Source organism: Rhamphochromis sp. 'chilingali', assembly GCF_963969265.1.
Source record: "Rhamphochromis sp. 'chilingali' genome assembly, chromosome: 16".
Lineage (NCBI taxonomy): Eukaryota > Metazoa > Chordata > Actinopteri > Cichliformes > Cichlidae > Rhamphochromis > Rhamphochromis sp. 'chilingali'.
Genome location: NC_137943.1, coordinates 16,565,589 through 16,582,907, shown reverse-complemented (window position 1 = coordinate 16,582,907; position 17,319 = coordinate 16,565,589). Strand labels below are relative to the sequence as shown.

Below are 17,319 nucleotides of genomic sequence, written 5' to 3'. Positions count from 1 at the left end.
GCTGTGAGGAAAGTATTTCTAACCAAAATAGTTAAACTGCAGGTTTTTGTTTTTTTTTAAAAAAGTGCCTTGGCCACTTTTTACTGTAATAGAGGGCACTGATAAAGAGATTTGTTACCAAATGAATTATTTACATTAGTAGGTATACGTGGGAGTGCCCATTTATCTAAAATCATTGGATATGCTTATTTGTTCTATTTTTCTCTCAATGTAAAGCTAGTAGTTTGAATGAGAGTGTTAACAGAGGAAAAGGATCAGACAATAAAATTCTTTGTTTTCTAATGTGGAAATTTTGGTCTGATGGCTAATGCAGTTTTCCAGAACAACATGGACACAAAAACATGGATAAAAAGGTTTTTAGCTTTGGATTACTAACACCTGTTTTCCACCAGTAATGTGCCTAGTCTGGTGCTGGTCGATGGCCATATTTTGGCAAGTGTCAGAACTTAATTTTTGCATACTATATCAGACGTTAGTGTCACACAGGGCCGAATCTGAATGCTACATTTGGAAATTAGTGGTAAATTACTTGCAGTAATATTCCCATTGCTTCTGAAATCACTGAATCAAAGTGTTGGGAGACTCATTTTTGTGGTGCCACCATTCTTTGTTGGTGTAAATGTGTAGAACCAGTTTGAGATTTGGCAAAGCATTGGTGGAAAATGGCTAAATGAGGTAGCAGAGTTACAGATTACCGGTAGCATAACAGGTGCTTAAAGTCTACAAAGTAAACATCTCGACTGCAACGCTAGACATGAAGTTTCACCTGCTTTTAAATTTCAAGTTTGCAAGGCATTAAATCAGCAAATGCTCTTTACTAACTTTGGATGTGAAAACTAGATTTATTTATTAATAACAGTCCACTCCATGTCATTGGATAAAAGTGTCCTTGCATATTCGTTTGGATGGGTTCCAGTTCTTTCACAAAGAATTTCAGGGACTTATGATGTTGGTCCACCACCACCACCCCCGGGTCCACGTCCAGGCCTGGAACCTCGGCTGCCTGGTGAACGAATGTCATGCCACAACTTCACAAGGGGCTCCCTCTTCCTCCAGATGAGTTTATGACCATATGCCACATACCACCTGTATGAAGAGATGCATGGCACGGTAAAATGTGGAGAAAGCAGAACAAGATGCTCCCATTAGGCCACATTAAGACATTAAAGGATTTAGACTGATCAAAGCAGTGCAGAATCATTGGATTCTTTTTTCATGACTGAGTTCAAAAGCACAAAGCCTTCAAAACAACATTTTAATAATATTAGATATGTTCCACAGGCTTTAAGCTGTATTTGTGACTACACCTGCAACTGTCACATAACCACAATTTTCACACTTGGGCCATGTTATGAGAGCAGGATATTAAAACTGGGAAAAAAATCTGTCTGCTTATGTAAGTCTAAGAAAACAGTTAAACCCTCCAGAAAAAGTAAGTAATCAGATTTGGGATTAAGACAGTTTCATATGCCTTGAAACTGTATTTCATATTGTTAACATGGACAGACTTTGAGGAAAGGGTAAAAATAAGACCTGACTCACACTCCAAAGAGGGCTCCGCCAAGGTGAGCTGCATGGTCAAACAGCCGCCATCCCAACAGAAGTCCTGCTGTGTCAATGGCAACTAGCGCTTTCAGAGCCTAAATATAAACAAAGGCAAAGCTGCATTCAGTGCGCTGGCATGCATACTTCCACAGTCACTCATACATGTACCTTTTTATTTGGTCCATGCACACTCACATCTCTTCCTGCAGCAAAAGCGGGAAGGAAGACAAAAGCAACTCAAGCAACCACTCGTTATATCCGAGGTAGACAGAAGAACATCTCTGAATGCACATGTCCAACCTTAAAGAAGATGGGCCACAGCAACAGAACCCCACAGTGGGTGCCACTCCTGTCAACTAAGAACTGAGGCTACAATTCCCATGGGACAACCAAAGATTGGAAAAACAACATCATTTAGACACAACAGCCTGCCTGTGTATTGCTGCTGATCATGTTCATATGTTTATGACTACAGTGTGCAGGTCTTCTGATGGCTGCTTCCAGCGGGATAACACACCATGTCACAAAGGTCAGATCATCTCGAACTAGTTTCTTGAACATGACAATGAGCTGACTGTAGTCACCGTGTTGAATCAGTGCCATGAAAAACTGGGGCATTTCTGAAGGCAATATGGATTCCAATCGAGCACTTGTAAGGTGTACTTCATAAAGTGTATGTAGGAAATATGAAGTGTGCAGCACTTACTGTTCCTGCTGTGAAAGTGACCATGGGAAGGAAGATTATGCCAAGCTTGGCCTCTGGCATCTTAGAGCAGATAGCAGCGAGCACTGCCATGACGGCGCCGGACTGTAGATCAAAACAGTTACTATCACAGCTGTCCATCATTTGAGTTGAGCTTTAAAATGGATTTTAGCAAATATCTTACCGCCCCTAATGATGGATAGAGACGCCCGGTGGCTGCCTTACATGTGTAACTGACCATAGTGGAAACCACACCTGAAAATCAAACATTTGGTAGCCTTTCTTACTTCCTGTTACCTATATTCTCAATAATCAGCCATGCATAGTACTGAAAGGCCCTAAACGTTTGAGTGTCCCAAAATTAAAATAAGGTTTTTGTGCTGTAGTAAATGATGGATGGAATAACAGCGAGTTTCAGTCAAACATGAAGCAAAGAGATCATTAAACTATCCACCCTGGATTAAACACTAATGTTAAAAATATTCAAGTATTGTGTTTAGATTTAATAAATGTTATCAGACTCCAGTTGTGTGCTTTATTTGACTCACCAGCAGACAGGTAAACTGCAAGAAATTGCTCTTTCCCCAAAAGAGAGACGATCCCTGAGGAGAATATCCATAGGACATACATGTTGGCCACCATGTGGATGATGGAGTAGTGACTGAAGGAGGACAGAGCCATGGGAAGGCAGCGTGTTTCTGGAAGAGGAAGAGGAGAGGGGAAAAAAATGCACACACTGCAAACACAAAAGAGGACATGACCGTGTAGCACAGGTGAACTCACTGGAAGCTGGGTTGGACGTGAAGTACTTAAGCATACTTCTTTGCATTGAAGGGATTCGCCAACAGCAGAGGACGGCGGCATTTAGTGCGATAATACCTAGAAAAAAATTAATAAATAAAGGTGCCAACTATGAAGAAATGCAAAGAGATAAATAAAAAAACAAAAAAAACCCAGACACATAGGGTTGGGTATCATCACTGATTTCTAGAATCAATTCGATTCCCATTCACAAGCGCAAGGTCCCGAATCGATTCGATCCATGATTCGATTCCATTTGATTCGGGGAAATTTTGCCTCAGACAGTCAGAAATATTATAATTCTGATCACTAATCAGTACATATCCATATTTTATATCTGTAAAAAGAAACCTTACACTTGTGAGACTTTATCAAAGGTGTGAGCATCACAGCAGATGCCTTTGTGTCAAAGTAACAGAGGATAAAACACAGACAAACATGAAGGCGATTTTCCTGGCCTGACTTTTTATAGCAGATAACCTTAAAAATATTCTGCGGTAGAACAAAAACTGAAGAAAACCATGAATCAACATGAACATTACCTGATGCTGCTGAAGCGAAGCAGAGCAAAGTTACAGAGGTTTCTATTAGAGATACAGTTAAGCATTTTGCAATTTTGCATAATTTAAAAAGTTTAAATTTCTTCAGTATTGAACAGCAAAAATGCGGCTTTCTTGTCAGAAGTCATTTAAGTAGAAAAGAAAAAAACAACACAGCGGCTGACAGCACTGTTTACAATGGTAGACTGGTAGGTAATAAGCAAGTGAATGGGAAACTGTTCTTGAAGTACACGGAGAGAGAGAGCTGTGCAAGTGTGATTTTATTGTGGTGGAGGCAAAACAGCAAGTAAGGGGGACTTCATGATGATGTTTATGTGAAGCGTAGTTTGGATCTTCTTTTCGCGACTGGTTCAATCAACTTTGGTTGGAGAGACACAAAACCTGCAGCTTCAGAATCTAGCGCAATAAAAGATTTAAACACAGAGCGCGGACCAGACACATCAAAATGAGTGAGCTGTCGGCTCTCAGCCCCGACAGCATGTCCGTGTACGTCCCGTTGGGCGAGAAAGCGTCGGGTCCGCGCTCTGTTTACGTCTTTGTGCAGAATCCGTGTGCCTGCTCTCATTTACTGTTTTAGCTGTTTGGTGGTTGTCAAAATTTTGTGAGATTTATCCTGAGATTCTGGCATTTTGGGCAAAATGCATTTATATTTAAAAATCGATTCAGGATTTTAATGAATCGATATCACGCTATTCAAGCTAGAATCGATTTTAAAATCGGAAAATCGATAATCAAAACCGCACACACACTGCAAAGATGTTGACTGTGTAAAATAATACCTGTCACAGTCTTCTGTCCCTCTGTGAGGCTGTTCCAGAAGTCATCCACCATGGACACCAGGAGAATGAGCTGTCGCTGGAAGCTGGACAGCTGGTTCCACCAGTTGTGCCAGTATGCCATGTCCTGGGTGCCCTGGGAACATGTGAAAGGTTCACAGAGTCTCTGTGAGCAGCTTGTAAATCAAACCAGTAATGCGATCTGCAAGCAAAGGAGATGTGCAATAATGTGGATCATCAAAGTGCTCACCTGCATGCCTTTTTCTGAATTCTCTTCATCTTTTGCAGTCTGAAGTCTTGACTTTAGACTCTCATATTGGAGAATGGCCGCCGCACCAAAGGAGCAGCCTGTAAACTGAAATGGAGTCAGAAAACAGCCAGAAGCACTTTACTGTCCACAAACAACAGTGTAATATGCATCCATTTCATCACTACACAGCAGTAGAAAACTGGGGGGACCTACCCCTACTGTGAACATCAGCGGTGTGAAAAGTGTAGGCCTGGGGACTCTAGGAGGAGGCTGGGGCACCGGGGTGCCAGCCTCAGTGGCTGAGGTGTTTGTTTCCTGCGTGGCATTTTTTTTCTTTATGTCTGGCCTTTTGGCCTCCCGACGAAATCCACACCTCTGCTGGTTGTAGGGGTTAAGACTGCCAGGAGAAAGAGGCAGCTTTTAAAGCAGGCAGTTGTTGAAATATACACAAAAAAGTATAAAATCAATGTTCATTTAGGGGAAGAACATAAAAGTCCTGCTTTGAAAACTAATTTTACTTTTTTGTTGTTGTTGTAAAATTACAGCTACTGCTGGTTGTAGAGTTACAAAAAAATGAATGCATCCGTAATAAAAGCTAATAATACTGAGAACAATTCAAGCACCCACAATGTATGAATCTACACGGGTAGCATGCCTCACAGTGGCTCCATAACTACTTATTGTTAGTATCAGTATCAATAATAAAAGCACGACATGCTGTTTAAGGCACTCAATTCATTTACTGAAAAACAGAAAGACTACAGTAACTCGTTTACGCTTCGATATCGCAGGTTACGGATGAAACATGAAGCTGTCTTCAGCTTTGTGGATCTCCTTGCAATGACAGTCGGAACAGTTAGGTAAGCACGGGCTGCGGCTGGTGGAGAAGTAAACACACACATCCTGTCAGTGTTACGCCTGTGCAGACAGACGCTGCGACCACAGCGACCTTGTGTTTGCTCACCTGGAGCTTCGTGGAGTGGTGTTCTGGGATCTCACGAACTCTGTTTTGGCCCATTTTATCGCGTATCCTCTCCACGCCATGATTGTGTTGACCTTCCGCTTCAAGCCCGTCCCACCACCACACTGTAGCTGATGCTGCGTTCACGGACTCATGTAAAAGCCAGCATTTGTAACTTGGTTGTATAATTCTGCATCTACAGGCAGCTCTTGCGCTGTGTCTGACTATATACATTCGGTTCACAGTATCTATTTAACTTAAATTGGTTATCTTATATTTAGTTGTGGCGTTAGTATTGTCAGTTTGATTTTTATTGGGTGGACACAGAATTGCACAACACCAAAGGGTCAAAATCCTTGCATGCTTATAAATACAATAGAAGGTTATTTTTGCCATAACCGTTCAGCTGTGCAACAGTAAATACTCCACAGGCCTCTGTTAGCGTCTCTTTTGTTTGGTATAATCAGCTCCCTCTAGTGGCGCATTGACGAACAGATTTGTCAGAACAAAAGCGCTTTCAACAGTGGTTAAATTGTTACACGTGTAGCAACTATTCAGTTTTTGTTTGTTTGTTTGTGATGGGATGTGCTACAATATCCGCAAATTTAAAAATTTAACAGTAAAACAGTTTTTTTACTCCAGTGTGAGTATCTCAGACTTCTGGATGCCTATCCACAGCGCTGATTTTTAACCAGTAAAATATAGTGCTTCATCAAAATATAATTTATAGTTTGTGGTAGTTGTACTTTCCGTCTTTTGTGTTTATTTAACTACATTTCAGGGCAATAATATTCACTGTACTATCTTTACAGCTGACTCCAGTGTCTGACAAATACAGCAAGGATCTGTAGGTGACATGAAAATGTCACGACCTGCGGCGTCGGCAAGGCACTGATCAGCAATCTCTCTCCCCCTCCCCTGTTTTGCCGGGGCGGAACTCATGGCGGGTTCACGCCCTCGGCCCACGCCCTCCCAGATCATGCACACCTGGGCCTCATCAGACCAGCTGGTATATCAGAAGGAGGAGATCAGCTGTTCAACGCTGGATTGTTGTGAAGACTCCTGTCAGTACACGTCGAGCCCTAGTTTCCCCACACTTCCGCCTCAGAAAGTAACATTTGTCTCTCTGTTCTAGATTCCCCGGACTCGTCCCCGTGTTTCCCCGTGTGGAGCGTGTAAGAGGTGGCTGGTCACTAGCGGAGAGAGGTTGGCGTGAGCGTGTGTGTGATCCCCTTGTTTTCCCTGGAGCCCTGGAACCCGTCCTCGCACATCTTGTATATAGCACTGTCCTCGCACTGTCTGTAAATACACTTGGTGAAGATTTTTGTGAATAAACTGTCTCTGTTACAACACACTCCGGAGTCCTGCGAGTGGATCCTCAGAGCAACCCGTGACAGAAAATGAGGGAACTGCAGAAAAGCCACTAATTTCCAGGGGGGTTATGACCCCCCCCAATAATCAGACCCAACCAATATAACCCCCCGATAAAATTAGGAATTATCTTGCATAAATAGGCTGTTGATTTTCTTTATTCATTTCAGTTATTACCAGCAAAATAGTTGCATGTTTAATCATCTGGGAATTTACCCAGATTTATTTATTTATTTAGACAGAGATCTTGACTCCCTCAATGTTCAGCACAAAGTTACACCGATGTATGCACTCACTCAGCAGTATTCAATTCGATTTTATTTATAAAGTATCAAATCACAACAACCGTTACCTCAAGGCACTTTATATTGTGAGGTAAAAACCCTACAATAATACAGGGAAACACTAACAATCAGACAACGCCCTGTGAGCAAACACTTTGGCAAAGGTGGGAAGGAAAAACTCTCTTTTAACAGGAAGAAACCTCTGGCAGAACCAGGCTCAGGAAGGAGCAGCCTCGTGATGCAACCGCTTGGGGGTGAAGAGAGGAAGACATGCTGTGGAAGACAGCCAGAGATTAATAATAACTCATAATTAAATGCGGAGAGGTGTATAAACACATGGAGAGTGAAAAGAGTTGAGAGCGAGGGGCCTGGAAGCTGAAGGTTCTGCCTCCCATTCTACTGTTAATACTCTAGGAACCACAAGTAAGCCTGCAGTCTGAGAGCAAAGTGCTCTGCTGTGGTGATACAGCACTATAAGGTCATTAAAATAAGATGGGGCCTGATGGGGCCTGCCATCTTCAGAAGTTTTCTGATGACTCTGCGGTGGTTGGATGCATCAGCAGGGATGATGAGACAGAGTACCGGGCTGTGGTCGACTCCTTTGTCACGTGGTGTGAGCAGAATCATCTGCAGCTCAACGTGGCAAAGACCAAGGAACTGATCGTGGACTTCAGGAAGACCAGGAAACACTTGACCCCTGTTTCAATCCAGGGGGTCAGTGTTGACATTGTGGAGGACTATAAATACCTTGGAGTACACATTGACAATAAACTGGACTGGGCTAAAAACACCACAGCACTTTACAGGAAGGGCCAGAGTCGTCTCTATTTTTTGAGGCGACTGAGGTCCTTCAACATCTGCCAGAAAATGCTCCGGATTTTCTATGAGTCTGTTGTGGCCAGTGCGATCCTCTATGCTGTTGCATGCTGGGGGAGCAGGCTGAGGGTCGCAGATGCCAACAGACTTAATAAACTGATCCGTAAGGCCAGCAATGTTGTGGGGATGGAGCTGGACTCCCTCAAGGTGGTGTCGGAGAGGCGGATGCTGTCCAAGATAAAGACAATGTTGGATAACACCTCCCACCCACTCCATGACATGTTGGTCAGTCACAGGAGCTCGTTCAGTGAGAGACTGAGATTACCGAAAAGCACCACTGAACGACACAGGAAATCATTCCTGCCTGTGGCCATCTCCCTGTACAACGCATCCACTTAACACACTGTTTGCTGCTACAGCTACACATGTTTCTTTTCCAACTATTTATTTATAAGTGACTTATGTATGTATGTATGTATATATATGTATATATTGTACTATTCTTAGTTAGCGTATTGTCTGTCTTGTCTTAATGTTGGTTTAAAATGGAGCACTGTAACAAAAAATAATTTCCCCCAGGGATCAATAAAGTATTCTGATTCTGATTCTGATTATACGAAGCCTTTTATGTGATGGGAAGGGTTTTAATTTAGATTATGGATTTAACAGGGAGCCAATGAAGAGAAGCCGGTATAGGAGAAATATGCTCTCTCTTTCTTCTCCCTGTCAGTACTCTCGTGGCAGCATTTTGGATCAACTAAATGCTTTCAACAGTATTGATGAACAAGATGAAGAGAACTGTATTGGAGCAGTTACTACACATTGACCTCACAACTTTAGGTTGCCACCAATGACATGCTGAAGAGCCATTGTGCATTTCATCTTCAACAAAAGAAGCCAAGATGAAGTTGGATCAGAATTAATGGGAAGAGAAAAGTATAGCGAAGGAGAGAGACATTATTTCTCAAACGCCGTGGAGGCAATGTACGGTAATTGCTGCTGGTGTTCAGTGTTCGTGTGACTGCTGATAGAAGCAGGAGGATGAATTCTGTGGATGTGTACAGGTTTCTGCTCAGATTCAGACAAATGTTGCATTGGATGATGCTTCACATTGCAAATAGATAATGACCCAAAGCATACTGCAAAAGCAACCTAAGAGTTTCTCGAGGCAAAGATATGGGATGGATATTGTTCAATGGCCAAGTTAGTGCCCAACAGAGTGTGCTTTTGAGTTACTGCAGACAAAACTAATGTTGTAAAGGCTCACCTTTCAGCACATTCACTTCACCAGATGCACCTTGTTTCTTTTCCTCACCTTTGATTGGGTGTGGTGCTTGGCCTTAATTGCACTCACCTGTCACTCGTTATATAAGGACTGCACTCACCTATCCCTCACTCTTTCTTCACTCCCACATGGGGCGGCAGCTGAGAGATAGCAGTCCATGTGTGTCTTTCTTTCCTTTACCTGTTATTCAATAAAATAACAAAACCTGCAAATGATTGATGACTGCTTATTCTCATTCTAATCGGATGAGCCCATGATGATGACTACGTAAACCCTGAACCTTCCTTCCTCCAAAACATGGTCCTCCGAGCCGGAGTAGCGTTAGCGTCATGGATACACAGCAGCCATTGACTGAAGATTTGAGACGTTCCGGTCGTGAAAGGCGACCTACTGCCCACCTGCAGCAGTATGACGTTCAGTATCCTGGAAGTAGAAGTCCTAGATGTGATACAGAGAGTCAAACAGAATACCAGCACAGTGACAAAGACACACATGGGCTGCAAGATCCTGTCAGAGAGTCAGAAAGACAACCAGAGACATCACCCTGCTCCTTTACCCACCAATCAAGATGAGGTGATGAGGGAACTCCTGATGACAATGAGGGAGATTAGGCAATTCATGATTCAGTTATCTCCTCCCCATTCTCGCAGTTCCTCCAGATCTTCAATTCACACTGTCTCATCTGATGAAAGCAAATCCTCTGTTTGCGGTTTGCAAGCCATTCCCCAAACACATCAGCAACATGAGCAGTTCCCAGTGATTGATCTAGCAACATGTCAATCACCCTCTCAGCCCCCCCAGGTTAGCTGTCACTCTGGTGCTAATTCAACAATATTAGATGCTGCAGTTCCTTCAAGTGGTTTGCCTAGACCACTAAATTGTGGCTCCCATGTCGATCGCCTACTTGAAAAGTTGCCCGCAGAGCATTCCAGTCGCTTCAAACGGCACATTTACAGGGAACAAGGAGATATGATGTATGACTTACCTTTGTTCTCATCCTGGTTGCAAATGGAATGCAAGTGTCAACCAAGAAAGGACAGTCCTGTTTCATCCTTTAACCAGCCACGACCTGCCCATAAGTACACCTTTCCACTCAAAACAATATTACATGGGACAAATGCATTCGATCCTGTACAGGCAGCACAACCCATCATAATGACTAAAGCAAGATTTGCATATTGCTGCTCACCTGAACACCACATTAGCAAGTGCCCTGAGTTCATTAACAAGACAAAGGATGAGAAAATAAACTGGATAAAGAGAAACAAACGGTGTTGGCATTGTGCTAGAACTCATCAGGCTGCGAAGTGTGATCTGAGGAAAGCATGTGCCACCTGCATGAAAAGACATCTACAGATCCTATGTGAGGTGAATCAGAGACCTAGAACTGGAACTAATCCTGTAGTGAGGACACTGTACTTTGATAGACCTAGCAATTGTCCTAGTGTACTATTAAAGGTTGTAAAAGTGCTCTTGCGTAATGGCAAAAGAACCCTAGAAACATATGCAATACTTGATGATGGCTCCCAACGTACCATGCTTCTGACATCTGCAGCTAAGCATCTCCACCTAACTGGGGAAGCTGAAAAATTATCACTCAGAACTGTCCATCAAGAAGTTGAAACTATTCAAGGTTCTTGTGTAAGTTTCCAGATTTCTCCCATCGCACATCCAGCGAAAACTTACACAATTAATAATGCCTTCGCTACAAGTCACTTAGCACTTTCAGACCACACCTACCCCGTATCCTCTCTTCAACGGAGATACAAGCATCTTCAAGGTATCCCATTAACCTTTATTAACAAAGCAGCTCCACTACTGCTCATAGGCTCTGATCATACCCACCTTATTACGCCTATTGCACCAGTTAGACATGGACCATTTGGATCTCCTGCAGCAGTCAAAACCCGCTTAGGATGGACACTCCAAGGTCCAATCACAGACTTCCAACCCCAGAGCAGTTCCACGCATGCCCAATGTTTGTTCACATCTTCCAATTCAGGTTCAGGAGAACCGCTCCAGCACATCCTTGTGTCCGCTGATGGCTCTGAATTCATTCAGCCACCTCATACTCTACCATCAGCAGTACCCATGTCGTCACCGGCAGTGCCACTATCACCAGTTCCACCGCCTGTGGCTGCCATTCCGCCAGTGGTCAGGGCGCTGCCTGCTCCTGCATCACCTGGTCCTGCCTCTGCCAAGCCCCGTACATTGCCCCCAGCACCTGCAAAACTGCCCAACGGTCTACAGGTCTGGGCCTGCCGCTGCATCCCACGCGGTTGGCATTTGGACCTGCTTTGCCGCCACCGCTGGCTACATGGTCGGCCCCCTGAACTGTCTGGCCTGCATTGTCGACCTCTAGGTCGACCCCCTGAACCTATATTAGACCTGTAGCATGTCTGATTCCTCTGCCCCCGCTTTATGAAAAAGAGCATCTCTAATCCTTTGAACATATTTCTCAGTAGAAATATGGGGGCAGCTGTTGTAAAGGCTCACCTTTCAGCACATTCACTTCACCAGATGCACCTTGTTTCTTTTCCTCACCTTTGATTGGGTGTGGTGCCTGGCCTTAATTGCACTCACCTGTCACTCGTTATATAAGGACTGCACTCACCTATCCCTCACTCTTTCTTCACTCCCACATGGGGCGGCAGCTGAGAGATAGCAGTCCATGTGTGTCTTTCTTTCCTTTACCCGTTATTCAATAAAACGACAAAACCTGCAAATGATTGATGACTGCTTATTCTCATTCTAATCGGATGAGCTCATGATGATGACTACTTAAACCCTGAACCTTCCTTCCTCCAAAACAACTAAAGACAAAAAGACTCACAAACAAGCAGCAACTGAACATCTCGAGGGAGGAAGCAGTCTTTGCTGATGTCCATGGGTTCTAGACTTCAGGCAGTCACTGACAGCAAAGGATTTTTATCCAAGTACTAAAATGTATCCTTATATTTAAAATGACCTTACTTTATCCAGTTGCTTTTGAGCCCCTGAAAACACTGGACTGTGTATAAAAGTGGATGTATTTTCCCAATAATTAATACATTACTTCTGTTAAACCCCTTAAATTAAAGCTGAAAGTCTGCACCTTAACCACAACTTGATTGTCTGAATTAAAATGCACTGTGGTGACAGGTAAAATTAAAAAAGCTGTGTCACTGTCCAAAACATTATGGACCTAACAGTCTTTCAAAATCCTATCGTGTATTGAACTAATTAAGAGAATGGGGGACAATGACTCTATGAATTTGTCTTTTTATTTAACATTTTCAGAGCCTGCTTAAAGAATTTCCCTAATGATTGCTACAGCTATTAACATGTTAGGCTTTCACATGAGCAAAACATTGAATGAAAGACTTCCTTACCGCTTCCTTTCCAAAAAAATCCAATTTCTTCCAATTAAATTATAAATACACAAAAGTTTGCCTTCATGAAAACAAGAAACACTGTAAAACGTGGACAGTAACTGAGCAATATTGATGACATTAGGTAATGCTATTGGCATCTGGACAAGTTCCACAAACTTCTCCCAGGCCAGCCACTGACTCCAGAAATAGGTGAAGAAGGGAGAATTTTGCAGCGGGAAGGCTGCACTGCAGTGTCTGCAGAGGAGAGCTCTCCTCCGATGCAATATCTGCACTTGCTGGGCTGTTATAGCTCTACACAATACTGCACAGAGAAAGCCAGAGAAAGAGTTAAAAGGTAGGATTGATAGGGCACACAAGCGATTCATCTTAAGTGAAGCAGACAATGCATCTCCTGGGTACATTATAATACAATCTGACTTCTGCGAGAAAATTATATAGTCATACAGAGGGAACAGGGTGTGTAGGTGTTTCAGGACAAAGATATTGTGTACAAAGGCAGGGACAGCAGCATGCCTTTGCCACTGTATGGGGCAAGGACACACTGCCAAGTTAGATGATATCCTATGGGTGCAGGTCTGGGGCAGGGGAGGACACAGAGATACACAAGAGAGGAGTTAGGGGAGGAGAGATGAAGAAAGGAGAGGAAGGAAGGGATAGGAGACAGGCAGAGAGACCGGATGGGAGAGGTAAGAGAGTAGATAAAAAAGGAGGGTGAAAAGCATGAATATTTCAGGCGTCAAAGAGTAAACTTAAAGCTGTTGCTCATTTGGTTTTTCATTAAAGAGATGAACACACATACAAAGCTCTCTCTGAATCTGTAGAAGACTTTAGGTGTCTTTCTGATCAATGCAGTCCATTTCCCCCCCAGCAGAGGTGTTCTCTTTCAGGTCCTCTCATTGATTTGCTGTGAACTGACGCCCGCCAGGATTCACCTGTGTCGGCAGCAGGGCAGCCAGTCCCCGGCACATGTGACAGGAAGCATAACGTCTGAAATCAGAGCAACTTTTCATTCACGTATGACGGCCTCTCGTGCCACTGTAACTGTGACCACATGGAGAAAATATTAAAGCCAATCTGACATTCAACCTCCCGGCTTTGCACTGTGATTTGGAGCTACAGGCGGAGGCATGACGCGGAATGTCATTTGGCCTTCAGGTTTCTATTACAGCTCAAAGGCTAGAAACATCTTATACCAGCAGCTCATTCTTTTTATACCATCATAGGAAACTCTAGCTGTTGTCATAGCGTCCCATCAGAGTGCTGACAGGGCCCTTTCCAAGACACTGATCAATGGACCAGTTAGATGATACCACACTAGTTGTTTTCTGTTTTTTTTCACTGCATACATTTTGAGACTCAGTGCAGGATTGTGGTATTCTTCTCGTTCGGTTGATAGACAGAATCATGCTGTGTGAATTGAAGACTTGGGATTTCAGTGCTAATGTTGGTTTTGCACAAAATAACAGAGGACAGCAACAAAACACAACAACATCAACCTTCCAGTACTCCTACTGATTAATAGGAATACAACAAATCTGTTTGTGTGTGTGTTTCCTTTTTATTTCACAAGGGATAGAAAAAAACACTCATCACAGAACAAGAGCGGCACTTGAATAAAGGTGAAAGCAGCGTACTCTTACTCACAGACTGTGCCTTTGTGCACATATCTGTCCTGGCAGTTCATGATGACGTGATTTCATTACACAACACTAGTTTACACTGAAACAGCTCACTCTGAATGCACAGCCTTTGTGTTCACTGTTCTGTGTATCTATCATAATTCTGCTGCAGTATAATCAAATAACAGGCACAATAAAGCGTCAAATGCTCAGGACACAGTTATTGATCTGATTCATTCATTAAATATTAATGTCTCTCAGCAAAAATATCATATACCTTTGCAACAAGTAATACAACATGTACATTACGTGGTCAGCAACTGTGGGAGGGAGGGGCTCTTAATTTTGCAGAGATCCGTTCAAAATATGAAAGAGAATTGAATTTATGGGGTACATTTGCCCTCAAATGGTCCCAATAAATAAATATATAAAAACCGAAACAAAACCCTGAAATATTCAGCTGCAGTGAAAATATTCCTGCATAATTTCCATTTTTCTTTTGCAGAAAGGTATAAAAAATTGATATGTATATAAAACAATCTCCCTAAAAACAGTAAAAAACAGAAAGAAAAAAGGGGGGAAGCCTGGTTGCTATGTCGATTGCTTTGGAGTTGAGGACAGATGAACAGACAAGAAGGCAGAACTCATCCTCTCGCAATGAAACAGTTCATTCATTATAACCATTTCTCTGCTGCATGCCAAATCATTTCTGCATCAAGGCACAATGCACACTCTGCATCTCCTCCTGAAAAGTCCCGCCCCCTCCCTCACTCACTCTTTACCTGAGCCACCAGTCCACCTTACTCAGAAACTCTCAGAAGCACCAATGTGTGAGCTCACTCGAGAGCTCTGCACTCGGTGTGTCTCCGGCCAAGTAGGGGTCCTAGAAGGATCTCATTTGGGGGGAAAAAGAAAAAAAAATACAGTTGAAAATAATATTAGGCTTACTTGAAACAACCAACTTGCCTCCCTCTTCTCAGCTGTCCTGACGGAAGAAGAGAGCGCGCACGCGGCGAACGCATAGTCCGCATCGGCAGTATCCAACTTCGGCACCACAAGAGGACATGGGTGACAAAAACGCCGGTAAGAAACTTCCACGTGCTTCTTTATGAATAATTTACTAGCACATTTTGCTTGGGTAGTTGTTCAGACGCAGTGTTTAATGGATTTGACTATTTAAGCACGGACTGCGCAACGTCAGAAAAAGCCAAACAAAAACTCTAAAAAAAAGGAAAAAAAATACACTTTTTGAATATGGGCACGAATTTGACCCAGTGGATGCGCAAGATATCCTGCACACGCCATAACCAACCACACATCCTCACCACATGGTTCAGTGCTGCAGGGCGATGCTGCTACTGCTGCTGTATCCAGACTCTCTCGCTCAGTCTACTGCCTCTTATAGTTTTGTCACCCCAAGCATACACTCTGCAACCCCAGTGTGCACCCTAAACTCCCCAGCACTGGTCATAATTTAACATTATAAGGACTGCAAATCACATATGCAGTGCACATATACATTTATAGAACCAGTGTAAATATTACATTAGGCTTTGGTTGTTTTCAAGCAGGCTGCTGCGCATGGTAAAAGGTTTGGTCTCCCTTCTCCTATAGCGTCTTTACTCTGTCAGTGCTGTCAGCTGATTTAGACAAAAACTGCTGCCTCTCCACTTTTTTTTTGCGGTGAAACGACTGCTCTGCTGTTCTCCGTGCAGCGGCGGCAGTGTTCCCTGAACGATTAGCATGCGTGTTGTTGACAAAGCTTTTCAACTTTACCAGTAATGGGTAGAGAGGCTGCAGTTTACACCTGCTGGATGCTGAGTCTGCTCCCTGAAAAGCTAGATGTCCTTAAAGGCGTTTCACTCTAAACAGTGATGTGCTTCATTGTCTTTATGTTGTGGAGGTTTTTTTTTTTTTTAGTTTTTTTTAAGACACATGGGGGTTAAAGCACAAAGGGGGGTGTTCCCTGTGTAAAATATATTTGGATTAGGGACAGAGTGCCCTTGTTTAAGTAGGGTAACCTTCAGGCAGGGTCACATTGGCCTGTTTCGCTCAGAGTTGTTCCAAAGCAAAGTGTGGTAACATAGCAAAAAAGCCTATAAAAGTAGTGGGGAAAAGCAGGTTTCATGCCAAGTGCACAGTTTAGATTCCACTTACATCATTTGGAGCACGGATATTAAACTAATCTTACATCGTGGGCCACAAACAGCCTACTTTGTTTTTAAGTTGGCCAAAACGGTAAAAATCAATATAAGAAAACGAAGTGTGAGGTTCTTTTACTTGGCAAAGATATGCTGCTGTAATTATTGAAAGAAATCTGTCAGCACAAGTCTTTGGGCTTACATTTTTAAAATAAATGAAAGATAGTGAAAGTTATTTGTTAACTTGCAGAAAATGTCCTATTTTATTTCTTTTTTTACTGGTGACACACCGTAAAAAATATTTATTTTTTGTAGTAGATACAGGAAATACAGGCTTGTTTCTCTCATGTAATGGTTTATCTAGCACTTGATTACACTGGTGTATTATGAATGTCTGTAAAATCTATTATATTTAATGTTTAAAGACAAAAATTTATATTCTCCTTCATATTTTCCAAAGCTGTCCAGTGGGTCGAACTAGAGTCTTTGCTAGACCGATTCTGGTATAAACCTTTTTCAACCCACTCTGGGATCTCTAGTGTTTATCACCTAACGAAGCAGTTACAACCACCACCAACCTCTCAATTGAAGTTTTTCCTGTGCATATGTACTAAATCTGTGGAAGTGTAGTTTGAACTGTCACTGTTTTCAGATGCATCACCTCTCATCACTGGTTTATTACTAAATTAAGTGATTGCATTGTTTGGTTGTAGTTTTTTATGCTGACATGTGTTGGATGCTATTGTCGTTTCTCTCTGTGCATGGCATGGGTTGATTCCCTGAAGTGTGATCTCATATAAAGTAGAACATCAGCTCACAGTTCCTCAACTTAA

At 42.7% G+C, this 17,319-nt stretch overlaps 2 protein-coding genes across 2 annotated transcripts in view; one reads left to right on the top strand and one right to left on the bottom strand.

Annotated features, from left to right (window-relative positions):
* Window positions 1-43: 43 nt before the first annotated feature.
* Window positions 44-5,756, bottom strand: parla (presenilin associated, rhomboid-like a). Its single transcript, XM_080906822.1, has 10 exons — window positions 5,600-5,756; window positions 4,849-5,032; window positions 4,636-4,740; window positions 4,389-4,521; window positions 3,032-3,127; window positions 2,797-2,946; window positions 2,433-2,503; window positions 2,252-2,353; window positions 1,543-1,640; window positions 44-1,086 (listed from the first exon to the last, which is right to left on the bottom strand). Exons 1-10 carry the CDS (start codon window positions 5,677-5,679, stop codon window positions 942-944), a joined length of 1,164 nt encoding a protein of 387 aa, XP_080762948.1. The 5' UTR covers window positions 5,680-5,756; the 3' UTR covers window positions 44-941.
* A 9,441-nt stretch (window positions 5,757-15,197) lies between these two features.
* fgf12a (fibroblast growth factor 12a) overlaps window positions 15,198-17,319 on the top strand; it is a 31,601-nt gene continuing 29,479 nt past the window's right edge. The window contains exon 1 of the mRNA XM_080861420.1: window positions 15,198-15,428. Coding sequence (XP_080717546.1) covers window positions 15,410-15,428 — 19 coding nt within the window. The 5' untranslated portion in view covers window positions 15,198-15,409. The remainder of the gene's footprint in view (window positions 15,429-17,319) is intronic.